Here is a 27782-nt window from a genome sequence, read left to right as displayed (position 1 = left end):
CTCCAGCTCCTTGTAAACAAAGTACAGAGAGGCCACAAACACTGGGGCCCGGCATCTGGGGTGTTCATCTCGCCACGGCTCATTAGAGAGCATGGAGTTGGGACTGGAGACTTGAGCGCCTCCCAGAGAGGGGGCAAGTCAAGGCAGTACCACACAAGGGCAAGCAGTGTTTGCTCTGATTGGGGCTTCTCTGGCTTTGGGGGTAGGCATGTGGCCACAGTTCACTCTTTTGCTCATCAGACTTTGAGTGTTGATTCTCTGTCCAGCCAGTGTCAGGTACAAGGTGTGTGTACAGAGAACCCACCGTCCCTGCCTGTGAGAGTTTATGGTCCACTTGGGGCACCAAGTATTACTTGTAATAGAGTGTGGAAAGCACTCAGGACCATCATGTGCAGTTGTACAGGTTGTACACAGCCCAACTCTAAGGGCATCTTTCACATGCACTGTGAGATAAATGAACTGTCCCTTCGAGGTGTGATGCACCACCAAGCCCAGCTGTCCACAATGGCTTTAACATCCAGACAGGACCACCCCTGTGGTAGGAAGTGAGAGAGAGGAGGTGGTGGGGCCAATCAGAAAAGGTTTCACCCCAAACAAGATGCTTAAACTGGGTCTTGAAGGACGAGCGGCACGTCTCCAGCCAAAGAAGAGGGAAGGGGGTGCCGGGCAGTGGAAAGAGTATTTGTCCACCTTTGGGGGCGTGAGACAAGGAGGCAGGCAACAGTGGGGGAGGGAGGCAAGGGGAGACTTCTGGGCAAGTGCTCACGTGGAGGGGGTGATTGAGAGGGGGGGAAACAGACCTCAGAGCGACTTGGGAGGTAAGATGGGGTGAGCTCAGAGATGTGTAGGACTTGAGGGGGTAATATTAGGAGAGCAGGAGGCCTGCTCCCGAGTGTGTGACCAGAGCAGTAGCTGCAGGTCCCTCCGACTGACTCGCCCTCCTGGAGGCCTGCCCACGCCAAGGTGCACATTCCAAGGTAACAGCTGGCACTCGGCCCCTGGAGACGGGTCACCTCAACAGCATAGTCATCATACCCCATCGGCAGCAGAGGCCGATGTTGCCTTCTGCCGGTGTTTATGCCCTCCAGGGTCATTTATATGGCCTATTTCCGGAGCATCCCTCACCACCGAGAGGGCACAGGGAGCAAGTACCACATCTGTTTGCCTTCTCAGGGCTCTCGGATGACTGGGTGGCCACTCCCCCCACCCAGGGATTCCTTGCTTGTGGCAATCTGGTGACTGGCGGGGGGCTGGGGGTGGGGGCGGGCTTCTGAGGCTCTTTCTTAGCACACAGGGGTCCCCAAGGAGGAGCTAGGCCAGACAAGTGGTTGCCATTCACTAAGTGATAATTTGCCATTGTCGCCCAGCAGTTATAGATTTCATTTGTCCGGGCAGTAGTTGCAAATTGGATATGGGACAGGCAGGGACAGAGATGTAATTGGAAAACCAAAGAGCTGGAGGGAAATTGAAGAGTGTGGTTGCTGCTGGTTAAGCAGAGTGTCTTGGGATGGGGGTGGGGGGACGCCACCTTGTTTACAACTCTGGCGAAGCGTTTTCCTTGAAGTCGGGTTCACTGAGGTATAAGTCACATATACAGTAGAAGCCGCCCCTTTTAGGGTACAGTTCTTCGGGTTTGGACAAATGTATATCATCTTGTCACCACCACCGTCAAGAACCAAACACCTCCTTCACCCCAAAAGTTCCCCGGTGGCCCTCAAATGTCAGCCCCAACCCAACCCCTGGCAACCAGGAATCTGTTCTCCATCCTTACAGTGTAGCCTCTTCCAGAATGTCATATAAATGGCATCACATAGTATGTCTCCTGTTGAGTCTGGCTGTAACTTAGCAAAATGCTCTTGAGATTCGTCCACATGGTTGCAAGAATCAGTAATTCAGTCCTTTTCATTGCTGACTAGTATTCCCTGGTGCGGATGTGCCACAGTCTACCCAGTTCTCCCGCTGAAGGGAGGACATTTGGGTTGTTTCCAGTTCGGGGTGATTACAGATAAAGGCTGTAAACATTTGCATACCGGCCTTTGTGGGGCCGTATGTTTTCATTTCCCTTGACTAAATATCCAGGAGCAGGGTTGCCAGTGGTCGTGTATGTTTCACTCTAGAAACCTGACAAACCATCTTCCAAACGGCTGTACCCTTTTGCAGTCCTACCAGTTCCGGCTGATCTCATTACTTGTGAAAATTTAAAGAATAAAGTGAAAAGGGTGCTGTGGGGCTTCTGTTGATAAGGCTTCAGTGTGGCAGGATGGCTGCCAGGAGAGGGGAACCAGGGGGAGAGAGATCCGCGGACATTCCGGCCACCCCCATCCCCAGCAACGCTGCATCCACTTCAGGGTTCCTTTCTCATTTTAATCTTCGTAGAAGTGCTGTTCGGGCCCTTGCCAGGCTTACTCATTGGGGCCTCCTTCCGTCACGGCTTCCTGTGATGGATGGGTTTTACACATCGGGCATGGAGCCCGAGCTGAGCCCCATACTTGAGATCAGCGACACCAGATAAATCAATGACCGTGGGCAGTTTCCTGCACACCGCTGCCTGTGCAATGCCGTCTCTCCCTACAGCTGAGCCTGGGGTGTTCTGGGGGCCAGTCTAGCTGGATGGGGGACAGGGAGATGGGCGTTGAGAGGGTGGTAAGCCCCTCAGCTGGAGACAGCCTCAAAGGCCAGCCCAAGGGCTGTCTGGACACGGAGCCCAGCGTGTCTGCCAGGTGCCAAGAGCGTGCTCAGGGCTGAGACCAGGAGGGATGAGATACAGACGGACAGAGTGATTGCCAGACCCTCTCTGGCCTTGGGAAATTGATGGTCCCATTTGTGGGAGGAAATGAGCAACTTACACCCCAGGCTAAGCAGTATTACCAAAGGCAGCAAGCACGTGGCAGTTCAGGGACCCCTGCTGCACAGTGGCACAGACAGCCACGCCCCTCTCTCCTGCAAGGGAGAAAAGTACCCTGAAGGCTGGGCTGTCGGTTGGCTGATGCGAATTAGGCCATAAATGACAGTGGGAGCTCTCGATTTGGTGAGGAGAGGGGCCAGGACCATGGGCAGGGGACACGACACAGCGACAGAGGCCTCAAGGTCACAGTGTGGGGAGTGGAGGGCACGGGGAAAACACAGTCCATCTGCAAGAGCCCTGCCAGAGCTGCCCTTGGGCCTGTAGGGGACCCTGGAGGCTGTCCGGCTCAGGGGTCCTCAAAGATCGGGAGGTGCAGAGGAAACGATCAGCGTCCCTGGGCCTCTCTGAGTCCTCCTGAGTCAAAACTGAGGCAGTGGGGCTTCCCTGGTGGCGCAGTGGTTGAGAGTCCGCCTGCCAATGCAGGGGACACGGGTTCGTGCCCCGGTCGGGGAAGATCCCACATTGCCGCGGAGCTGCTGGGCCCGTGAGCCATGGCCGCTGAGCCTGCGTGTCTGGAGCCTGTGCTCTGCAACGGGAGAGGCCACAACAGTGAGAGGCCCGCGTACCGCAAAAAAAAAAAAAAACTGAGGCAGTGGATGGAGAAATAAGTAGCCCCCAGCAGCCTGGGGCAGAACTCTGGGTAAACCGGGTCACGGCGATGGGAGAGGGGGCGGGTGGGGGGAAGGTGAGGCGGGCGGCTGCCACAGGGTCTGCTGGGACTTACAGTACCCTGTGTCTGTCTGTCCGTCCACCCAGGTGCAAGTTCTTCAGTCTGACCGAGACCCCGGAGGATTACACCATCATTGTCGATGAAGAGGGCTTCCTGGGTAAGTGCTTCTCTCCCCAGGGGCTTGGCTGGACTGGGGCCATCAGTCAGTGCCGGCTGCCCGCCCCCCACCCCCGCCTTATTTCTGTCCCCACCTGTGTTCTGGCCGATCCCCTCCCTTTCTGCTCCCGAGACTTCTTCCCAGGAAAGGCCCCAGAGCTGAAAGGGGGCGGTGCTTCCCCAGCCAGGAGCTAAAGCAACCAGGAAGGCAGGGGGCATGCTCTCTGGGACTCCTGCCGCGAGGGAGGCGCTTTCAAAACATCTTCAGTCCTTGTTCGAACAGGAACGTGCCCCAGTCACCATCCTTTTATGATTTTCCTTTATCTTCCTTCCATCTTTTAAATTGAGATAGAATTCACGTACCAGAGAGTGCATCATTTTAAGATGTACAGCGGTTCCGTGGTCTTTGATATTCCCAAGGTTGTGCAGCCGTCACCACTCTCCGATTCCAGAACCCTTCCGTCACCCCAGAAAGAAGCCCTGTTCCCTCATCCTCCACATCCTTCTAGCTTTATTACTGAAGTTCGTTATGTTTGTCTGGCTCTAAAGTAACAGTGAACGCTCATTGGTGGCGAGTGCTGACCGATACGTATTACTTGATGAGAAGGTGTTGTGCTTGTCCTGTGATTATCAATGCGGAACTGAGAGTGGAGACGGGAGTCGTGGGTCCAGACTCACCAGCAGAGGAGCTGGACCCCCCAAGAGCTGGTGGTCATTCAGAGCTGCTAAGTTAGAGTCTTCCTAACATGTAGAGAGGGCAACAAATCCAACAGTTTTTAAAACCCTAGCCCTACCCACAAGACAACTACTGGTCACTTTTTTCGTGGTTTTCTTTCCAGCTTTTCTCAGGCGGTCTGTTTAATTTATAGAAATGTTTTCACTTAACATAACAACAAAATATGGTGTGATATCACAGCCTTTCAACAGCAGCCCTGGTTCCTTGCCCAGGCCCCTACGGTTGGAGTTGAAGTTGTTTTCATCGTCCTCCAATGAGAAACTTATAAACTCTGTCAGTGCATAACATGTATTCTTATGCAGGTTGATTCCCAAAACGGAGTCTGAGAAATGGCGTTGCGGAGTCAGGAGTTGACTATTTTGTGGTTCTCGATGCGTATTGACCCTCTTTACTGGTGAGAAAGTGAAGCCCCAGGAAGCGGCTTCCCAGCTACGCCCTGTTGTCCTCACACGCACGTGGTCTAGGGCACCAAGTCAGTATGGGGGACTGGGCTCGGCGCCCCACATCCTACGGGCCCCCCATGCCTCCAAGGGGGGGTGGCTGTGTGGCCAGAGCAGGAATGGGGCCGACCCCACTGGAGGCCCCGCCCCTTTGCCAAAGACGCCTGTGTCGTCAGTCAGTCACTCATTCATTCATTCATTCATTCATCAGAATATTCTTTTTTTAAAAATATTTATTTATTCAGTTGCGCCGGGTCTTAGTCACAGCAGGGGTGCTCCTTAGTTGCAGCAGGCGGGCTCCTCAGTTGTGGCTTGAGGGCTCCTTAGTTGTGGCTTAAGGGCTCCTTAGTTGTGGCATGCCAACTGTTAGTTGCCGCATGCATGTGGGATCTAGTGCCCTGACCATTGGGAATGTGGAGTCTTAGCCACTGCGCCACCAGGGAAGTCCCCCATCAGACACTTCCTGAGCACAGGAACCACAGACCGGAATTTTGCCTTAGCCACAACTCACATGAAGAATGTCTGCTCAGGCAACCCAAGCACATGTTTATTTTCTCATGGGCATTCAGGCCTTTACGCAGAACTGCTGAGAATCAGGGCACCTCGGATGTAGAAGGAACACCCCCAGAGTGTCTATTCTCTGGGAAGGGATATTCTATCTAATCCACCTCCCCAGATCAGTATCTCTGACTAACTGTCTACCTCTGAAGGCAGCAGGTAAGAAAACTCCTTGAGCAGGGAGAGCGGGAAGCTGTGGGACCTGGGGAGCCAGTTTTGCTGGTCCTGGAAGGCTGTGTTTGCAGGAATTGTCAGTAACCAGGGAGCCGTCCTTCGGCTGAGCTGAGTGTCTGGGTTATTCTGAGCCAGCCCCGGGTCGGGGTGGGGTGGGGGGCAGTATTTACTGAGCACCTGCTATGTGCCGGCATCTTGCTGAGCCCTGGAGATGTAGCCGGAATGAGAGACCCCACCTCCAACGCTATGAGCCTCAGGGCCTGCCAGCTAATTGCACCATTAATTGTGGAGCTGCCATCGCGGTGGGTGCTGTGCAAGGAGGGTGTAGATGCTGTGAGAGTGAGTCACAGGGGACGCCCCGCCGTGCAGGAGACCCCACAGGAGAGGCCCTCGAAATAGGAGGCAAGACCAGAGCTGAGTCTTGGACCTCCACGCCCACCCCTCCGCCAGTCAACATAGATTAACACATTTTACCAGCCCTGCAGGTGCTTCTGTCTGCAGACACTGTGCTAAACACTGGAAACGACTCTTATGGTCCTCACTTTATAGCTGAAGAAGCTGCAGCACAGACATGTGATGTGTAGCCTGCCCAAGGCCTCACCACTAATGTCATTTATGCGTGTTTCCATGGGCCAGGCCCCGGACAGGGTAAGGCAGGGCAGACCAGGAGGTGTGAGGACCAAGCCTCAGCTCCTAAAGGACTTACAGACCCTGAGGTTCCCTGGAACCATAAACAATGGAGGCGAAGTCTCACTCTGCCTCTCCCTGAACCTTTCTGAGTGGCTGGAATGGAGCCGGTGACAAAGGGGTCATCGGCTTACTCTTTAGTACAGGGTAGGTAGGACGTGGGGGAGCACGTTTAAATTATTAGCCCAGGAGGGGCCCAGCCGCTCTGTGACTTCTGAGCCAGGGTCTCACTTCCAGGCCATGACTCCTGGTCAGCACGTCAGGCTGCTTGGATATCCATCGTTACCAGAGAAAAAAACTGTGTACATATATTTAAGTAGTAAATATCTCTCACGCTTACACTGTGGAGCTACAGGGGAAAACCATACAAAGTAAGACTCCCGTTCCCCCTCCGCCACTCTTAACTGGAGCCCAGCAGAGACATATCACCTCCTGGGATCATTCCAGTGGCCTGAAGGGTAAAGAGTGGAGACCCATTTTACAAGCGAGGAAGCCGCCATTTATGCGCCCAGAGTCGCTGTGAGTGACAGAGGGGCATTTGAAGCAGGAAGTGCTTTCAGGGTGGTTCCAGCCGAAATGAGGAGAAAGTGCTGCTGAGAAGTGGTGGTTCCCAGCAGACCAAGGTCAGGAGCAGCTGAGAAAAAGGGGGCAGGCCCAGGGCAGTCTGCTCTCAGAGGGCAGGATGTGGGGTGGGGTGGAGGCTGCAGTGAGAGGTAGCGATGCTGAGTTCTACCCTCTCACCTCGCTTCTGGGGGGGTTCTCTCAGGAGACTCCTCTTCAGAAAGGGAGTCTGGTCCTGTGGCTGCCCCGGTGGGACCAGGGAGGGGTGCTGGCTGTGTCACACTGTATGAAGGGTGGTGCCCCGTCTCCCAGCTCTGCAAATGATGCTTCTCACCCAAGGGCTTCCCTTGGCCACTGTTACCATCAGCCAGGGTACATTGGTTATTGTGCGCCAACAGTTATCTCCATTGTAAAGCTTTTATGGTTAGAAACCAGCAGCTGTCTGCAATTCACTTGTACGTAAGATGCTGGACCTTTCCTGGGAGGGAGGGGCGATTGTCAGTGACATTAACCAGACAGCTCCTTGTTCGTTGTGAAATTTTAGAGGTTCTTGGCTCAAATGGATGCTGTGTGTCTGTGTGGCCAACAGAAGGGAGGTGCGTGTATGTATTTTGAGCTTTTACATATTTAATGAGCACTTACTTTGTGCAATGCTAGGTGTTAGCAGGGACCCAAAATAATAGGAGCAGCAGCACCTGCCCTGACCTCTGGGTAGCGAGCAGAATCCCAAGTTTGCAGTTAGAGGGGCCCAGTGCACATCGGGGGGCCTCCCACCCGTCACAGTCCCCTTATGTGTGTCAGTGTGATCTGTAGCACACTTGGGGCTTGGTGCCCTGATCGGTCAAAAGATGGAGGGAGGAGGATGTCGAGAAGTAACTCCTGGCCTCACCCAGGGCTGAGAGGGGAAGACCCAGGTTCTATCTAGCCTCTGCTACCTTCTGGGCAAGTCACTCACTGACCTGGAGCCTCCGTGGCCTCGTCCCTAACACAGGATCACCTCCTTCCCTCCCTCCCAGTTCTGTAAGGTGTGCGTGTGGCCGTATGACATGCATCAGGGAGTCACATGCCACCTCCACTTTGCGTGTCCACCAGGGCAAACATTGCAGTGCCTATCAGCACTCCCCGCATCTCCCGCCTAGCTCTGAGCTCCGAATTTACCAATTCAGTGATACCCCCAGCAGGGGTCCCCTCTGCACCAGGTCCAGGTCAGTGAAGGATCTCGGATCCCAGTCGGGGCCAGTTCTTACTGTCCCCTGAAGCCGACCCCTCCCTCCCAGTGAGCACTGATGAGGGATGATGCACACCTGCCTTTGGAGCGTCTCCCACATTGTGTAAAATAACAGCCTGGCGGCTCAGCCTGGAGCTGAGATTACATCTCCCAGGATGGGAGGAGGGCTGGGCCTTGAGGATGGGGTGCCTGCTGCAGGGAGGGCTGCTTCCCTGGAGCGTCCCCCGCATCATTCCCATGACACCCCAGCTCCCGCCCGCCCACCCCCTTCCCTCGACCTCTCCAGGGCTGCCTCATGGCAAAGTCCTTCCCACGAGGTCTCCACATTCTATACCCCCAGGTGTGGATATTTCGCCATGTTGACCTGTAGTGTATATGCTTCTTATCTTTTCATTCCACTCAGTATAATTTCCCAATATCAGGTAGCCTTCAAAAGTGTGTTTTCCCGATACTCTTTATATTTTGACAGTTTTCAGACTTGCACAACCGTTGAGAGCCTACAATTAACACCCCTGTTCCCTCCACCTGAAACTAGACTTGCCGGCTGGTCACCTTTGAGGACAACTGTTTTCACTTCTTGTCCATAAACAGTGCACACATACATTTATTATTTAATGGACCACTTGAAACTAAGACCTCAGGACAGCTCACCCTGAATACCTGAGCCTGTATCAGCTAAGAATAAAAGCCCTCTCCTACTTACCACACCTACAGAATGAGACATTAATGGCATAATTAATACCTACCATAAATTTTATATTCTGATTTCCTTCATGATTGGAAAATGTGTTTCATAGCTGGAAAACCTTGCATAGTATTCTGTCACAGATGAACTGTGGTTCGTCTACCCGGCCCTGGCGTTGACTTTCTGGTAGCTCCCAGGTCTTTGTCTTAAATCCTTTTGGGTTGAACGTTCATACCCATAACTCTTTCTTTGTCCCATGTGTAACTACTCCTTTACAGTGAAACTGTACATTTTTAAACTCTTGATACATTTTTCCCCAACTTCTATCCGGAAACCAGCAAAACTCCCAGCAGCAGCATTATAACAGAAAGGCTCTGGCACTTGGCAAGCCCTCGGACACCAGGCACTTAGGTTAGCTATGCGCTTGATGGGGATTATCCCATTTAATCCTCCAAGCATCTTCTGGAGTCTATCCTGATTTCATCAGCCCAACATTTGAAAACTAAGAAACCAAGAGGTGGTGATTTCTTTCAGAGTCACACAGCCAAGACACAACCCGCCCACCTGACCCCAGGACTCCTGACCCTGCTGCAGGCAGGGTGGCAGAAGCCTGACAAACTCTGTGCAGTGGACGTGACCACTTAGCACAAGGAACCGCAGGTCCTGCAGCCGGAAACAGGGGACTCCTGGGGAGGTGGGGTGGGCTCCCAGCAACAGAGCTGTCGACTTGCTTTCTGGGAGGTGGCAGGTGTCCTCAGCGATCCGCCAGGGAGCGTCCTCAGCTCTGATAGGCTATCTTTAGGGTCTTGGATGATGGGCAGTGACAGTATTAATAATCCCTTTCAGTCTTGGGATGTGTCTACCTTTCCTCTAGCCAAGAGCAAGCTGGCTCCCTCCTGGCAACTCCTGGCAGCTCCTGGCGGCCCAGCCCCCAGCCCCGCAGTGGCACCTCGGGCACCCTGAGGCTTGGCCTGGGTGACGATGGGACCAGGCAGGCCTTCCCTTGCCCCCGGAGTGCCAGGGCAGCATTTGGGGTCCCTGGGGCCAGAAGCAGCGAGCACTGTGGTCTCCAGCTGCTTTGCTGCTCTGACAAAGCTCACCCTTCTGGAAGCTTCAGAGAGGTGACCACTGACCCGGGGTTGACCTCCCTCTCAGTCCAGGCCTGCTGCTTGAAGCACCTCAGTGGGTTCCATCCAGGACTGAGAGCTGGGACTGGCGGAAAGACCCACGCCCGCTCACCAGCCGCCCAAACTCTGAGTAGCATTTGGATTGAGCTGAATTCCTCTGGGCAGTGGCAGCCTGCAGGCTGCCCGCCATCCCCCACCCGCCCGCTTCTGCCCCCATTTCCAGTCGGCCTCAGGCCTGGGCTTCTCCACGGGACCTGTCCAAACCCTCTGAGAGACTCCTCGGAGCAGAGCCTTGGTTACCCTAGCACCCCCTAAAAATGCACATACCCCAGCGCTTTGCAGACTTGGAGGGAATGGCCTTCCCCATTGTATCAGCAGCAGCTTCCCAGCAGCCTCCGCTGCAGAGGACGGAGCCAGGGTTAGAGTTTGTCACTGTCTGAGCCCAAAGCCTGTGTTCTTTGCCACCACCCTCACGTGCTCGCCGAGGACCCCACTGCTAAAGAGCAGGCCCCACTGGATTGTGGAACTCAGGGTGGGGACAGAGGGCAGGCCTGAGGCTGGGGCAGCAGAGGCTCCACCTGCCAGGTGAAGGCCTTACAGGGCCAGTGGAACCACGGTGTCAGAATTGGGACATTGGAACCTCAGCTGCCCGGACACACACACACCCCCGCCAACTTTACAGTCCTGAAGCTAATCCCTGCAAGAGGGGTTTTCGCGGCACCCCACCACGGTCTGGTGGCGGGGCGGGTCTGGACAGACGTGCCACGGTGCCAGAATGAGGTGCCCTCCCCATTTACTGCACCGTGACCTTGAGCCAGTCAGCTTCCCTCTCTGGGCCTCAGTTTCCTATTCTGTGAAATGGGACAGGGACTGACTTCTGAGCCAGGTCTATAAGCAAATGGACAGCATTCTGTACTGCTGGACTAAGAATTCAGAGGAGTTGGCAGTGTCTGGGGATGACACTGGCTCCCCCGGGGCCCCCTGCCTGATCCTGGGAAGTCGGGTATAGGAGCGTGGGATGATGTCGAAGGCCACCCGCCACCTGGGGTCTGGCAGTGTGACCAAGCCCTGACCACAGAGACTGAGCCGGGGTGGGGGGTGGGGGCGGGGGGAGCAGAGAAGGTCGACGGGTGGGAACAGGGCCCTGGGCAGAGCAGAGGGGCAGGGACAGTCGCCACGTCCCTCCTCATCCATTCTTTTGGAGCCTCCGTGTGCCAGGTGCTGAGAATAGCAGAAAACAAAGCCGCTCGAGACAACCGCCCCAGGGCGCTGGCATGCTAGTGAGGCCAATTGTAGACTTGAACTAACCGCTCACCCCACACGGCCATGGGAATTTAAAGGAACCAAAATTAAATACAACTTAAAATTGTGTCTCTTCTGTAGCACTGACCACATTTCAAGTGCTCCGTAGCCACATGGGGTAAGTGGCTTTGGACAGCGTAGGTATAGACCATATCTATCATCCCAGAAAGCCCTCTGGGACAGTGCTGGTTCCCAGTGTCACGAGGACTTTGGCTTTTACTCCAGAGAACGTGGAAAGCCACCGGGCAGTTCTGAGTTGTGAGGAGCTTGGAACAGGCAGGCAGAGGCAGGTTCACAAAAGCTGACGTGGTCCTGATGTGTTAGCACGTGGTGATGGAAAGGACCCTTCCAGAACTTTCCTAAGAAGGCTTTTGGGGTTCTGCCCTAAAGAAAAGTGAGATTAAAATTTTTATTACGTATATTTATTAATATTTTATTTATTAGTATATTAAAATGGTGCTTCAGATGACGGACCATCAAGGCACCCTGGCCCTCGGTGGCTCCTGGGGCTGTCTTTGCTTAAGATGGCAGGGTTGGGGGCTCACAACACTGCCCCCAGGAAATCCCCTCCATGGCCTGTTCCAGACCCCTTAGAATTTCAGAATTGAACTGGGACACTCAGTTCTGGGGAGCGTGTTTCCTCTGGCGGTCCTGGGGCTGAGAAGTCTCTCTTCTGACACCCCAGATGACAGGTGGAGAGACTAGATGTGGAAGCCTGAGCTCAGGCTTTCCTCCTGCCTCCCCCCTCCCAAACCCCTTCTCTTCTCTGGGAAGCAGCCCACCTCTCCAGCCAGCCTGGCGGAGGACTGGCCCCTCTCAGCCAGCAGGGCCAATGGGCTCCATAGGCTGTGGTTGCCATGACGACCTTAGCTGGGCAGGTAGGAGCCTGGGTGAGGCTTCCGGAGCCATCTTGCTGAGGCCAGCACAGCCCAGCCCAGCTTCCCTCGGGCAGCATGATGATCATCACAGCCCCATTAACTCACCAGTGTCCGGGCCCCTCTTCTTAGCGCCCCCCTTGTTGGGGACCTGGCCCTTCTTCCCATGTGGCGCCCAGCATAGAGCATAAGGGTCTGTTTATAAGTCAGATCTGGGTTTGAATCCTGGCTCTGTTATTCCCTAAGTGATCTTGGGTAAGTCACCAGCCCCTCAGAGCTCTGGTTTGTCACATGTATGGGGTGAAATAACAGTCCTGGTACAGGGTGGGTTTGAGCAGGTGGCTGTGATGCGTGGAGAGTTCCATGTGCAACCTGTGCTCCGTTCTGTGGCCGCCTGTCCATGCAGCTGTGCACGTGTGGGTACCATGTCCCGTGCACAGCTTCCCCTGGGTACTCTTTCTGCAGGACGGGGTGGAAGGATGGTCTTTGTGAGCTAGTCAAGGAGACGGGGCGATCACTGCCGCTCTGAACCTCCCCCACCCTGCCCCTGCCGGTGCCCCCGCCCCCAGGACCCCCAGGCTCTCAGGAGGGACTTGGGTGACAGTCACTGCCCACTGGAAGGTGGCAACCTCAGGAGGCCTTCTGGAGCCGAATGTGCTTCCAGAGGAGCCTGAAGTACAGGTCTAATTGAAGCAGGGAGAAAAATCCCAGGCCCCCCACCCTGTCTTCTCCTGGCCTCCCCTCTACCCCACAGCCCCTGGGAGGTTTCTGGGAACCAGTTTGAAAACCATGGGACCCGGTCCACCGGTGCAAGGTGGTGATGGCAGCACCTGGTACCCAGAAAGGTAGTGAGAACCAGAAATGACAAATTGTTACTGCTGAGTACTCATCACTTCACAGCTGGGGAAACTGAGGCCCAGCACAGATAAACCCCTTGTTCCCATGGTCCCTGCCCTGCTGAGCTGCCCGGCACATCCAGAGTCCTCTGGGAGCCTTCCCTGCTCGCTCCTCCCAGGATGGGACTTTAAGGACGATCCTGTCCTCCTTTGACAGATGAGGGCACTGAGGCCCAGAGGGCGGGCTGGCCGAGGTCACACAGCTGGGGCCCATCCGTCATAAGCCGGCCTTCTGTGTCCCCCTTCAGAGCTGCCCTCCTCGGAACACCTGAGTGTGGCCGACGCCACCTGGCTGGCCCTCAACGTGGTGTCAGGTGGTGGCAGCTTCTCCAGCTCCCAGCCCATCGGTGTGACCAAGATCGCCAAGTCAGTCATCGCCCCGCTGGCCGATCAGAACATCTCTGTGTTCATGCTGTCCACCTACCAGACGGACTTCATCCTGGTGAGCAAGCTGCAGCCCACACCCAGGCAGCATGGGCACCCCCTCGGATGTGGTCTGTAAAGTTTGTGCCTCTTCCCCCGCCCCCATTTCGTGATCAGCTCAGAGAGAGGTCAAGGGTACCTTAGGGTCATCAGTCCAGTGTCAGCATGGCCCTGGCTGGGCTCTAGCCCCACCCACTGCCTGCCCTTTGTGTGGACCATGCTGGGTTTAAGCTGGAGGCCAGGAAGTGAGGGCTGGGGGCGCGTGTGGGTGGGATGCCCTCCTAGCTGGATGTCTGGCTCCCCCAATCCCACACCCCTCCCCTGGGGTGGCAAGTGTGTCTGGTCATGGAGCCAGCGGCATTTCCTGGCTACCGTGTTATTCATGCTCTTCTCCCATAGGGCGTGGCCACCCTGGAGAGTCCTCCCAGGCCAGGGACAGGTGTGGGCACCACACACGAGAGGGAGTGGGGGAGTGGACCTGCACCTCCTGGCCCTCGGCACGGTGTCTTCTCCCCTCCATGCTGCCCCTGGGGAGGCATGTGCCCCTGGTCCCAGGCTCCCGTCCCCAACCAGGACAGTAGGAGGCAAGGACAGGGGAAGCTCATTCTGGGGACAGAATCTCAGAGTGAAGGGGCTGGTGACCCCAGGCCCACTCCATCCAGGGACCATGGTGCACTCACTCTTTGACCCCCCCGTCCCCAGGTGCGTGAGCGGGACCTGCCCTTCGTTACCCACACCTTGTCATCAGAGTTCACCATCCTGCGGGTCGTCAATGGCGAGACAGTGGCAGCTGAGAACCTTGGCATCACCAACGGCTTCGTGAAGCCCAAGATGGGTGAGTTGGGGGAGGCGGGGTTTGTGCAGAGAGACCTCAAGGAATTACCAGGTCCTGCCCCAGGGCATCCCCACTCTCAGAGCATCAGTTGAGGGCCAGGCATAACACGGTACAACAGTCCTGATCAGACTCTGTTCGCAAGGTCTAGCCAGGGCAGTGGATGTGGATGCAGCCAGCAACGGCCAGAGGCCACTTTTGACCCAGTCCAGGCTATCAGGCCAGGCCTCCCAGAGCAGTGACTCTCAAGCTGAAGCTTGGAGCACAAGTAGGAGCTAAGCCAGGTAGTGAAGGTTGGGAAGGGCGTTCCAGGCAGGCGGCATGGCATGTGCAAAGGCCCAGGGGCCTGGGGGTGGGCCGGGAGGATCAGGAGAGCTGTAGGGGGTGCTGGAGGCTGGAGAAGCGACAGGGGCCAGGTCTTGCAGGGCCTGCAGCCGGCCTCCCCAGAGCAGCTGCTGGCTGACCCCACCCCTCTTCCTGGGCCCTCTCCTGCCCCACGATGCTCCTCTCCTGCCCCACGATGCTCCTCTCCTCCCGGCCTCAGCACCCCTTGTCTCTGTGCTCTCACAGTCCAGAGGCCCGTCATCCACCCACTGTCCAGCCCGAGCAACAGGTTCTGTGTCACCAGCCTGGACCCGGACACACTGCCCGCTGTTGCCACACTCCTCATGGATGTCATGTTCTACTCCAACGGGTAGGGCCTCCTCGGGTGTGAGGGGCTGCAGGGTGGCCAGGGGGAGACACAGCTCTGTCTAGTAGCCCCAGTCTGAGGGGGGGAGACACAGACCTGCCCTGGGAGCTCGTTTGAGAAGCGAGACATGGCTGTACCCCAGATCCCCATTCTAAGAAGGGAGAATGGCATTCCTTGGGAACCCCAAAACCTGGTGAAGCCCTAGGCCCACATGTGGATATAATAAACACCCCACTGTCACCCGAGCTCCTAGGGCAAGCCCAGTCATTTGAAGAGCTGGGAACTCAGGTGTTTTCATTTGGTGGACAACAGCTTTGCATTTTTCCTCAGGGCAGATTGTAAGTTTTGGCCAACACCAAGTGGAGCGGGGCCAGGGGCCAGCGAGCTGACAGTGACCATAGACTGTGCCCTGAGATGTGGGCCATCACAGGGACAGAGAAGCCACCCCCAGGAAGGGGCAAGTGTAGCCTGTGCCGAGGGCGGGATGGGTCTCCAGAAACGTGAAGTGCGGTGCTCACCTCTGTGAATACCGTGGAATCATCCACACCTCACAGATGCAGAGACCGATGCAGGTAGCGCCTCAGGGTCCGCCAGCAAGGCAGGATCAGAGCCAGGACTTGGCCCGTGCTCTTCCCAACACCCCCAGACTGACGGGCGGGGCAGGGGGGCCTGGTGGGGCTTGGGGTGCCGCGGGGGCCCCACTCCACCCCTCACCAGCTGCCCCGGCCCCCAGAGTGAAGGACCCCATGGCGGCCGGCGATGACTGTGGCCACATCCGCTTCTTCTCCTTCTCCCTCATCGAGGGCTACATCTCCCTGGTGATGGACGTGCAGACCCAGCAGAGGTGAGCCGGGCCCCGGCGTGGAGGCTTGTGACGGGCTTATCACCCACTTGGTCCTAATACGTCCCTACCCCAGCCCTTCATGGCAGGTGAGTGGCCCCGGCTTACAGATGACAGGCCGCTCAGAGACAAAGTCCCCGGGTCATCCAGTGCCATCCAGTGCTGTTTGTCCCTCACCCCCCAACCCCCGTCTGGAGCTGGAGGGGGGGTACCCTGCCCAGCCTGAGCAACGGGGGCAGTTGTTGCAAAGCCCGGTCCCAGCCTTGCTTTCCTGCTCCCCCGACCCACCCCCAGACGAGGAAGGTGCAGTGAGTGCGCTGAGGGCTTGGGAGAGTCCTTGGGGCCCCTGAGCTCAGGCCAGACACCCCCTTGCTCTGGCCCTACATCAGTGCCCACGGACAGGGAATGCTCCAGGGAGGGCTGGCAGAGGGAGCACCGTTAACATCTGGGGATTAACATCGCTCGCTCCCTTTCAAGGTTTCCTAGTAATTTGTTGTTCACGAGTGCATCTGGAGAGCTCTGGAAGATGGTGCGGATTGGAGGACAGCCCCTAGGATTTGGTGAGCCCGGGGGGGCTGGGGCCGGCATTGCCGAGCGCCGTGCATCTGTACCCCTGGTATAGATGGGGAGGCTGAGGTCCCCACAGGCCACGCGGTCCCTTGACCAGTGAGTGACGGGAGGCACTGGCCTCGGAGGATGGAAGAGCAGCTTCAAGCAAAGCACTCTTCTCCGCCCCCTCCCCACTGAAAAATTAAAACCTGCTTTTTATTAGAATATTGGGAACATGATAAAAATAGAAGAGGAAAAAAAAATCTCTCCTTAGTCCCACTGTTGACAGGGAAGAATGACTGTTGTCATTTTTAATGAGGTTTTTTTCTTTTTTTTTTGCGGTACGCGGGCCTCTCACTGTTGTGGCCTCTCCCGTTGCGGAGCACAGGCTCCGGACGCGCAGGCCCGGCGGCCATGGCTCACGAGCCCAGCCGCTCCACGGCATGTGGGATCTTCCCGGACTGGGGCACGAACCCGTGTCCCCTGCATCGGCAGGTGGACTCTCAACCACTGAGCCACCAGGGAAGACCCGAGTTTTTTTTTTTTTTTTAACACAATTGCCGAACAGCTTACAGTAAAAATCAGACATCCCAGCCCCTCACCCTTTTCCTATGTAATCACAGTGACCTGATCCCCCAGGAGAGAATTCACAGGAATCCCCCAAGGCTCAGTCTAGCTTCAGTTTCCACAATTGTCCAAACTGTCTTTGGTAGATGGTTTTTCCCATCAGCATATTCCAAGGGGCCACGGGTCTCAGACCCCTCGGTTAGAAGGGGCCACACGGCACCGATTCTCCCGGTGCTGAGTGTAGGCTGCTGGCCCCATTGTGATGACTGCAGCGAGCTTTGTCTTGATGAGACATGATTTCTTTGGGCTAGACTTGTCAGACCCAAGACCTTGAACCCAGAAGAGGCTCTTGGTAAATCACAGGGCATTTGTTTCGGGGAGTGCCCCTCAGCTGGCCCTGATGGAATCAGTAAACCCTGATTTCCCATAGACAGAGTGCAGAATGTTCCAGATAAAGCTCAGACTGCTCCAGGGGCTGTGGGGTCAGCCCAGGGGGCTCTGCTTCTGGGACAGGACATGAAGGTGGCAGGGCATTTTGACCTGAGGGCCACAGATCGGAGAGGGAACCAGGTTCTGCCGCCTGCCTGTGGCTTTCTCTGGACAAGGTCGCAGATGGACAGTAACTAGCAGGACTGGACAGTACCCCCTAACTTTTGCTCACATCAAGGCCAAAGCCAGAGCCATCCCGGGGGCAGGACAGTGGGCTGCTTTCTGCAGTGCTAGGAAATGTACACTGAAGGCTCCTGGTCCAACCCTGGGCTCCGGCCTGTCTCTCGGGGCCACCTTCTCCACAGACCCCAGCATTTCTCCCACCCACATTTGCTGCCCAGTTTGGGGCTGTGGGGACGTGGAGACCCAGTAGCCTAGAGGCAAGTTCGCCAGTGAAGGAAGCTGAAGGAAACCAGGGTGACCTTGGGCAGGTTGCTTAACCTCTGAGCCTCAGTTTCCTAGTCTGTAAAGCAAGGATGGTGGTAGATCCTGCTTCAGGGTGGTGCGAAGCCCTCCGTGACGTGTCAGTTACACCAAGTGCTCAGCAAGCAGCAGTTGCTGTCACTGTCACATGTAAGGACATGTAACGCTTGGAGAGGGTTGAGGAAGGGAAGGCTTCCCAGAGGAAGTGGCCCCAGAGGTGACCAGTGGATGTTAAGCCGGCTGATGGGGAGGAGAGGGCGGCACCAGCAGAGGTGGCTGTGACGCAGTGGTGCCTCTCCACGGTAGAAACCGTGGAAAAGAGCCTCACCAGGTCATCACAGGCAAAGGGGCAGGCGTCACTGGAGACTCAGATGAGAAGCAGGAAGTTGTGCATATCAGTTTATCTCTTTTTTTTTTTTTTTTTTTTTACTGAAGTAGAGTTGATTTACAATGTTACGTTAATTTCTGCTGTACAGCAAAGTGATTCAGTTATATATACATATATATGTATTCTTTTTCATATTCTTTTCCATTTTAGTTTATTACAGGATATTGAATATAGTTCCCTGTGCTCTACAGTAGGACCTTGTTGTTTATCCATTCTGTATGTAATAGTTTGCATCTGCTAACCCGAACCTCCCACTCCGTCCCTCCCCCACCCCCCTCCCCCCTTGGCAACCACAAGTCTGATCTCTATGTCTGAGAGTCTGTTTCTGTTTCGTAGATAGGTTCATTTGTGTCATATTTTAGATTCCACATGTAAGTGATATCATATGGTGTTTGTCTTTCTCTGACTTACTTCGCTTAGTATGATCATCTCTAGGTCCATCCATGTTGCTGCAAGTGGCATTATTTCATTCTTTTTTATGGCTGAGTAGTAGTCCATTGTGTATATATGTACCACATCTTCTTTATCCATTCATCTGTCAGTGGACATTTAGGTTGTTTCCATGTCTTGGCCATTGTGAATAGTGCTGCTGCGAACATTGTGGTGCATGTATCTTTTCAAATTATAGTTTTGTCTGGGTATATGCCCAGGAGTGGGATTGCTGGATCATATGGCAAATGTATTTTTAGTTTTTTGAGGAACCTCCATACTGTTTTTCATAGTGGCTGCACCAACCGTGTGGGAGGGTTCCCTTTTCTCCACACCCTCTCCTGCATTTGTTATTTGTAGATTTTTTAGTGATGGCCATTCTGACCCGTAGGAGGTGGTACCTCATTGTAGTTTTATTTGCATTTCTCTAATAATTAGTGACGCATATCAGCTTATCTTTTTATCCCCAGCTTTGCTTCAAAGTTTACCAAAATACACTCAGTATAATAATATTACAGAAAAAAGAAAGTCAGGTTGAAGGGAGAATCGAGGTGGGATAGTAGATGAAACTTGAATCATCTTACCATCTGCAGTTGCCCTGGGCTGCTCTGAGTGGCCTCACAGGCGGGCGACAAGGGACACAGTGTGTGAGAAGCAGCACTGTGAATCTAGCAGGCAGCAGCTGGATCTACCTTCCCGGGATGTGGAGGGTTTTAGTGCCTGGCTAATAGCTATAAATAGCCCTGCAAGAAAAATAACTTGAGAATCTGAAAGATTCTAGACTGGTGAATTCCATATGTTTTAGACCACGGTTTGCAGGAAATATGTTTTCCATCACAGCCCAGCACACACATACACAAACAACTCTACGGCTTCACAAAACTGCACTCGCTCTGGTGCTGAGCTGTTTGCCCTTCCCTTTTCTGTCGTCATTTTATAAAACACTGGTTACCAGCCTTCTAAATTGATGTCCCAAATGGGTCACCACCCACGGTTTGAAAGGCACCATTCTAGACCCTAATCTCCTACCCGCGCCACCCCCCCTTTACAGAACTGAAAATGAATGTGTCTGTAGCTAAAGAATCTTAGGACACAACCAGTCTCCACCACGTAGCAGCACAGACGGTCACCAGAAGTGCAAGCACGAGGCCTGTACAGCCACCAAAGGGGCCCATGGGCCCAGCCAGGAGCCCTGGGAGACCAAGCAGAAAGCAGCAGCTTGAGAAACCTGCAGGGTCATGTCTAGGTCCCAGCCTGGGCTGACAAGCAGGACCAGGGCCGGGGAGTGAAAGGGCGCTGGGGAGGCTGCGGGTGGTCCCCCAGGGTGAAGCCCAGGTTGATGCCCAGGCTCTGGCCCCAGAATCCCATGGGGAGCTGGTGTCCAGATCTGGACTCTCCCACCCAATCGGGACAGCGCTGGGGAAATGCATCATCGCCAGAATCAGAACAGTAGCTTTGAGGGGTTGTGCTGATGGAGAGGAGAGTGGTCCTCAGATCCTGGAGGTCTTCCTGGTGCCTTCAAAGCAGGGAGGAGGGTGGAGGAGAGGGGAGAACCATCCCCAGGCAACCCGAAGACCACCTTATTGGCTGAGGTTTGGAGGAGGCCAGAAGGCCACTGCTTTGGAGATCCAGAAGGAGAAGGAAATGACATTTCTCGTGATCAGATGCCTGACACTGCCTTTAAGACAGGCAGGGACCTTTACCCAGTGGGGACTCCAATGAGGAAACTGAGGCTCAGAGAGAGGAAGTGACTTGGCCACGTCATCTGGCTAGAAAAGGGCGACAAAAAAGAGGGCCTGAACCCACGTCCTTTTATCGCCACGCTACCTCCAGCTCTGTTTAGGGAACTCGCAAGATGGCCAGGAAGATGAGTCCAAACTACGACGCATGGGAAACAGGCAGAGGGTGGTCACAGTTAGACAGAAGCGGCTTCTGTGGAGCCCTGAGGATGGAGAGCTCACTGCTGGCCAAAGAGATCAGAGAAGCCTGCTGGAGGGAGGGGTGGGGAGTCTCTGGGAAGCTTGCGGGTACAGGGCGGGCACTGCCAGCAGAGGGAGGGGAGGGGCCAAGGCTGTGCTGGGTGGCGGGTGGGGAGGAGGCTGAACGTGGTCCCTGCCTCTGTCCCCAGATGAGTGTGGCATCGTGGCCCAGATCTCCGAGCCCTTAGCTGCTGCTGACATCCCCGCCTACTACATCAGTACCTTCAAGTTCGACCACGCACTGGTGAGTGTCCGGCACCAGCCCCCAGGCAGGGCAAGCCTGGCTCCAGGGGCTCACGGCTCTGCTTCCCACCCCTCGCAGGTACCAGAAGAAAACATCAATGGCGTCATCAGCGCCCTGAAAGTCAGCCAAGCTGAGAAGCATTAGGAGGGCCTCTTCCGCTCCTCCCCGTCTGCCCCCCAGGCCTGGGCCCAGCCCCATCCTGAAGATTCTTCTCGCAGTATTTCTCAACAGACTGGAAAATCGGCCCCAGGGCCCCCAAGGAAGGGGTCCCTAGGACACGCCCCTGATGGCTGACCCCGCCAGGCCTGTGGCCCAAGCCAATCCCTCCCCGTGCCCTCCTGCCTTCCTAGAGCCCCCAGACCCTCCAGAGAACCGCCCCCCCGCCTCCTTCCCCCACCCCTACCCCAGAAAATGATGTCTGAGGCCCAGGGAGCTTGTGAGCTGACCCACCTTCTCCTCCTGCCTCGCCCACGGCCGGGGGCAGACGCCAAAGGAAGCTGGCGCCTTCTACAGGACACTGGGAGTACCGTTTCTCGGGTCATCTCGGGGGGCTGGCTAAACAGGGCTGAGTTCATGGGGCCCCAGAAGGCCCTTGTGAGGGTAGGGGTTCTGGCCCCTGTGGTCACTGGTCTCTGGTTCCATTGGCTCTGGGCTGGTTCCTGCAGAGTAGGGGCCAGTGGGCAGCCCTGTGGTCGTGTGCTGGTGAGGCTTCAAGGGAGCTCGGGTGGGGCCCTGAGCTGGGGGGGGACCCAGTCCCCCAGAACCTGGCCTGCCAGCCACAGGGTCTGTACCCCAACTCCCAGCAAGACTGCCAAAGGGGCCTGTCCAGACCCTCCCCACCACAAGCGCTCAGTCCCAGGGGGAGGGCGGTTCCCAGGAGACCCACCAGCCTGGGGCATGAGCTCCTGTCCCTTCTGCTTTCCCTGGACCCTCCTGGGGCTGGCAGAGCCTCGGGTTCCCCTAAATGGGGGCAGCCCCAGCCTTCTGGGCCTGGGGTTTCTTAGGTCACCCCCACCTCCCCCAGCAGTTAACTAGACCAGCACAGGGCTCCCCCGTTTTCCTGCCCCACCCCCTCGCCCCACTTTTGAGGGAAAGTGGAAGGCCTCTGCCCCCAACTCACCTGCCCACCCACCCCTCGGTCCAGGGACCGTGGCGTTCATGAGTACTTGACCTGGGAGGCAGCTTATCTGAGCCTTAATAGAGAAAACCGTACCTTGTTTTAGTTTCTTATTTAATGTATTTGCACCCAGGCTGCAGCTGGCAGTAGTTTCAGGGGATGGCCCGCTGAGTCTGCCGGGGCTCAGAGTGTGACATCGCTTGGTTGGCATCCTGTGGCTCCAGGGACAAGCTTGAGAATCGGGAGCTGCTTCCAGGGGTCTCGGCCCTCCCTTGGGAGCAGAAAGCTGGGAGCAGAGGTCTGTTACGATACAGGGGTCCCTGGGGTATCCCCCCACGGAGCTGCCAAGGCAGAGTGGTTCTGAGCGTCAGAGGGGACTCGAGGGCCGCAGGGCGGTGGACAGCCAGCTGGCAAGCCAGCCCCCTCGGAGAATGGGGTGGCCCCCTTGGAGAATGGGGTGGCCCCCGTGCCTCCTCTCCAGCTGGGGGTGTTTTCCAAGCAAGCAGGACCTGCAGGGTCCTCCTCGGTGCCCGGGCAGCAGCTGACACGTGCTGTCCCTGAGAATGTCGGAGGAGAAGGGACATTCTCTTGGGCTGGTGAAGCCCCACCCACCCCCATTCTCTGTGCCGCGTGGGACCCTCTGAGCCATGGAAACCCACCAGGTGGGGAAGCTGTCTGTCTGTATCCTTGCAGATGTTCGGGGCCCAAGTACTGATTCGGAACCCACGTGTTTTGTTTTTTTTTAAGTTAATTCATTTTGCACAAAACACCAAAACATGTCAATTGTTTGCTGGTTCCAAAACGGGGGTGTCCACGTGGGCAGGGCAGCACTTCACGCCCCGAGAGTCCCCTACTGTCCTTGGAAGGCCTTGATTTTTCCGTGGCACGCCCTCCAGACCCCTTCCTGTCTGTCCCCCCCTCACCGTGTCACTCCCCCGCCTCTCCTTCCTGCCGAGCAAGTGTGTCGGCCCCTTGACCCCCCAGAAACGTGTGCTCCCTAGACCCCCTAGGACGTATATTGTACACACATATAAATACCTGTGTTTTATGTTGATATAGATATATACTGTAAATAGCATATATACTTGAGCAATATATATGTTAATATATACTGTGTGAGCGTGCACACGCGTGTGTGCGTGTGTGTGTGTCGGGGCGTGAGGGCTTCCGCCCCGCGGTGTCTGCCGTGCACACAGGCACGTTTTGAGCCACCATATATTTTTAATTCAAGTATATAGGCAATACGATTATTAGAGAAGCCGGCTGGCTGCCTCGGCCCTGACTTGAGAGAAAAACTAAACCAGCGGCCCAGGAACTGAGCTCTGGGGCGGGTGTTGAGGGTCCCTACCCCCTCCTCCCCGAATCTCCCTTGAAAGCTGGATTCAGCCCCTTCCTGTAATCCCGTTGGCATGACCAAGGCCCCTGGACACCCTTATTTTATTTGGGGGACAGTGGCACAGAGGGAGGAACAGTTGGAACAGAACAGCCCCCTTGCCTGTGCTCTCAGCCCGAAGACCTGGCCCAGCTGGACGGGCACCCTCCGGCTTTCCGTCCAGGTCTGCTCCCACAGCCCCATCACCTGATTTCTTTCGCTTTAGAAGCCTCAGGTTCTTTCCCCAGGTCGCCTCCGGGGGACTGGCCCCATCCGGCTGAGACAGGGACGGATGGATGCCCTTGATGTTGTTTCCGGGAGGGGCTGGTGCAAGGACTCGGCTCTCTGGGCCACACAGGTGTGTATCCAGCTGACGGGGCAGGAGCCAACACCCTGAAAACCTGCCTCCTCTATTCCGCACACCCCCATCCTCCCGCTGTGTGCAGAGGCCGGCGCGTCCTCCGTGCCTGTGTGTGCCCGTGAGTCAGCGGGTGGGTCAGCGATCTGGGGGAAGAATGGTCGCCCCGGTGGCTGGCTGCCCCCAGCCACCTCTGGCTTTGCTGTGCGCAGGGGTCCCCAGACCCCCAGAGAGGCGACCTGAAGAGGGTGCCCTGTCAGGCTGAGGCACTCTAGGCTCTGGCTTGGGGGTGAGCGGGTAGCCCAGGAGCTGCCAGCTGGGCTCCAGGTGTGTCTTTTGAGTCTGTGCTGTTCCCTGGTAAGAAAAGCTCAAACCGTCTAAATGCTGCGCTCGCTCCTCACCCGCCCCATCCCTGCACACTGCAGAGCTGCACAAGGCTAAGGGAGACCAGGGGCCGCGATCACCCCCTTCACCCCTGCCCCCAATTATAAAAATCTGCCTCTTTGGCTCAGCTCTCAACATGGGCGCCCCTGGTTCCTAAGAAACCCCATTCTCCCTCGGCCCTAGTCCTGGTCCAGCAAAGAGTTGGGCAGTGCCCACTCTGCACCTCTTCCCTCCACAGGGGTTTCCAGAGCCCCCCAGGAGGCGGTGCCTACACCACTGACCTCAGCCCAGGGCACCCATCCAAGCAGGAGAGGCACATAAGACCTCCCTTCCCCAGGATTCCGGGGGTCCAGAACCCCCCAAGCACCAGCATTCTCCCCCTCCCATCAACTCCGGGCCACAGGCCCCTGGTGGGAAGGGAGGGACCGGGTGACCTGGAGCTGGCCGCTGTGGCCTCCCCATGCGGGCAGCATGGCCTCGGTGGCCAGTGTGGTGTCCAGAAAATGCATGGTCAGTTGGGGCTTGTCCCCTCTGTGGTGACAGAGGATGCCATGGAGCTCAGGAGAGGAGGCTGTGCGGGGGATAGGAAGGGCCAGGCCCCTACCCCAAGCCAGCGGTACCATTTGCCTGATAATCAAAGATGAACCTGCCCACCCACCACCTGCCCCTTCTGGCCACACTTCCCAGCCACCCTGGGCCACCTTTCTGAGCCTCTGGATCTGGATGTGGGCACAAGCAGGGCCCTTCCCAGCCCCAGCTAAGAGAGGGGACGTTGGGGACCTTCCAGGTGGTAGCACTACAGCCCTGTGCCAGGAATTTTTGATGCTCCTTCCTGAGGGAAAATTGTGGCAGGGGGGCGGGTAGGAAGGAAGCACCCCCAGTGTATGTGTCTGTGGCCAGTGTAAGCCATGGCTGGGGAGCAGCCCCCCAGGCACTGCCGTCACGGCCGCCGAGAAGCGGAGTTGGTGGTTGGCTTGGCAGGCAGAGCTTGGGGGAGGACGATGGGGTCTCCCAGCGGTGGAAAGACAGGGGCTTGGGCTCTTCAGGTTTCCTGGGTACTGTGCTGAGGCAGGGGCTAGGCCTGGAGGGGGCAGTGGCCCTCTATTCAAGGAGGCCGCCTGGGAAGGGAGCCACCAAGATGGCGCATGTTGGTCAACCGAGATGGCAGACGGTGGTCAGCCCAGCAGAGGTTGGGCTTGGGAAGAGTGGACGGGACTTGTGAAGGGAGTTGAGCCCTGGTATAGCTAGATACCTTTTCTCACATGCCAGCTCTTTTCCGTTCTTTCATTTTCAAATTAGAGGCAGCAAAAGGACCCTTTTCCGTAGACCAAGGGAGAGAGAAAGCTGCAGGGTGGGCTATGGCCTTCAGCTTTGAAACGCACGCCCTCCTGGGAAGCCTGCTTTCTTGGGAGGGAAGGATGGGAGCTGTTGGCTGAGGCAGCCTGCTGTCCTTGGGGCTGAGGGCACCAGGAGTGGCCTGGAGTACAGGTAGCAGCCTGCGGCCTGGCCCGTGCTTTCGCCCGTGCTTTCGTGGGCAGCCTGGTGGGGAGGGAGTTTGTGGCTCTCGGTTCTCGGTGTGGGAGGCTGTGAACGTGGCAAGTGCTGGGCGTCAGAGCAGTGTTCTGGGCAGGACCACACGTGTGTGTATACGCACACGTGAGTGTGAGTGTGCGCTGTGTCACGCACCCTAGTGTGGACGCGAGCACACACGTGCAGAGCCCAGATCCGAGTGAAGGGACTGGCTCGTCCAGTATTTCGAGGCCTGGGTACATTCTTACCCCAGGGCCGCATGTAGGTTGAAGGGGTGCGGGCAGCAGACCTCAAACGCAAGGCAGCCCCACCCCCCTTGACTTTGCTAAAACTGCTCTGCAGACAGACGGGGCAGAGGTGTCCCTGCAGGGGCTGTGCTCTGCCCTGCAGAGGCCTGGAGGTCCATGCAGCCAAGGGCTAGACCTGCTGGGCGGACTCCTCAGAAGCAGCCCGTCCTGAAGACAGTATTTACAGGGAGGGGTTCTGGGGGCTGGTGCCCCCTTTGCCTACTGGGGCTCACCCATGAAGAGCATCCAACAAAGTTGGAAACCGGAGTGGAGGGCCAGTGGGGTGGGTGAAAAACAGGCCAAATTCAGGTCCCAAGGCAGAGGCCAAGCCTAGTGCATTTTCCTGTCCACTGCTTCAGTTTACCTGTTCAGAAAATGGTCCAGGAAGAGCTGGGCAGGGTTGGCTCCAAAACTGGGGGTGGGGAGGTGTAACAGCAAACAAAACCCCAAGCCCTCCTCTTGCTCTTTGCCAAAATCATTTCCGTTATCCTGAGATGGGGGTGAGTGGATGTTGGCTGCACAGCAGGGCTCAGAGGGGCCTCTGCCCTGCCCAGGGTTTCGCCTTGGGGGTCTGGCCCTCCCCTGGCATGCCCCGGGTCACCAGCAGTAGCAGCGGCACTTGCATCTGTCCCAAGGTCTGGGCGAGGGGAGAACCGGGCAGCCCTGTACCCCAGGCCCTCACACTTTCTTTCTTTCTTGAAAAAACACAAAACCCTTGAGATTCATGTACTGTATGACAGAGAGAAAAAAAGTACCTAATGTTCCCCCAAAAAAAGACAGTATATTTTGTACTTTGTAAAGTGTTCATTAAAATGGAAGAAAAAAATGATGTTGGCTGACGGCTGTCTGATTTTGTGCTGATCCAGGGCTATGTCTCATCTCTCTCCCTTCTCCATACCGTGGGTGGAGGAACACAGGCCAGGAGCTGGGAGGAGCCAAAGCAAGAATCCGAGAGAGGAAAAAGCCCTGAGAACGAGAGGGACTGTATTAGTTACCCAGTGCTGTATAACAAGTTGCCCCAAAATGTAAGGCTTAAAATGATTATTTGTGTGTCCTGGTTTTGGTGGGTTAGGAATTTGGGAGCAGTTTGAGCAGCTTGGGCTCAGAGTCTCTCAAGAGGCTGCAGGCATCTGAAGCTCGGCTGGGGCTAGAGGGTCTATTTCCAAGGTGCTTAATCCACATGGCTGGCAAGGTGGGCCTGGCTGTCACCAGGAAGCCTGTTCCTCTCCACGTGGGTCTCTGCTGCTTGAGTGTCCTCGTCGTATGGTGCCTGGCTTCCCCCAGAGCAAGGGATTCAAGGACCAAGGTAGGACCTAAAAAAAAAAAAAGTTTTTCTTCTAGCTTCAGAATTCATGCACCATCATCTCCATGATATTCTATTGTCATGCAGCCCGGCTCTGATTTGACCGTGGAGGAGACCACACAAGGGTGTGAAAACCAAGAGGTCAAGGTAACCTTGGGGGCCACTTTGGAAACTGGTTTCTACACTTACCATTCCTCCCCAAATCTGTGGCAGAGGTGGGCCTGGGGGACCGGGGACCCCTGGAGCAGGATAGGACCTTGGTGGTGGCAGGGGAAGGATCAGGGGCTGGAACCCTGCTGTGAATGTCACACCCCCAGGAAAGGTTTCCTGGTGCTGGAAGCCCAGGAGCTGATGCCTCCAGATAAGACACCCTGGGGGCAGGAGGGAGGGCACAAGTGCTCTGGGGTTGAGCTCCTGCCCCCTTGGCAGGTGGATGCTGGGACTGCCCAGGCAAGAAAGAGGCCTGAGACCAGCAGGTCCTGGACCTTGGACGCCCTTCACCCTGCCCCTCTTTGATGTTTTCCATGGAGGGCAGGTGTGAGCAGGGCAAGGCTCTGCCTACATTGGGCCCCACCT

General features: G+C 56.2%; 1 protein-coding gene across 1 annotated transcript in view; it reads left to right on the top strand.

The window, feature by feature from the left end:
- CASTOR2 (cytosolic arginine sensor for mTORC1 subunit 2) overlaps positions 1–26732 on the top strand; it is a 59122-nt gene extending 32390 nt beyond the window's left edge. The window contains exons 2-9 of the mRNA XM_081255922.1: positions 3662–3732; positions 13249–13442; positions 14126–14258; positions 14826–14949; positions 15680–15790; positions 16265–16347; positions 20761–20855; positions 20934–26732. Coding sequence (XP_081112048.1) covers positions 3662–3732; positions 13249–13442; positions 14126–14258; positions 14826–14949; positions 15680–15790; positions 16265–16347; positions 20761–20855; positions 20934–20999 — 877 coding nt within the window. The 3' untranslated portion in view covers positions 21000–26732. The remainder of the gene's footprint in view (positions 1–3661; positions 3733–13248; positions 13443–14125; positions 14259–14825; positions 14950–15679; positions 15791–16264; positions 16348–20760; positions 20856–20933) is intronic.
- Positions 26733–27782: the final 1050 nt, after the last annotated feature.

This window comes from Mesoplodon bidens (assembly GCF_964165515.1).
Source record: "Mesoplodon bidens genome assembly, chromosome: 15".
NCBI lineage: Eukaryota > Metazoa > Chordata > Mammalia > Artiodactyla > Ziphiidae > Mesoplodon > Mesoplodon bidens.
The sequence above is the reverse complement of the archived record's forward strand: the minus strand, read 5'-3'. Positions and strand labels throughout refer to the sequence as shown.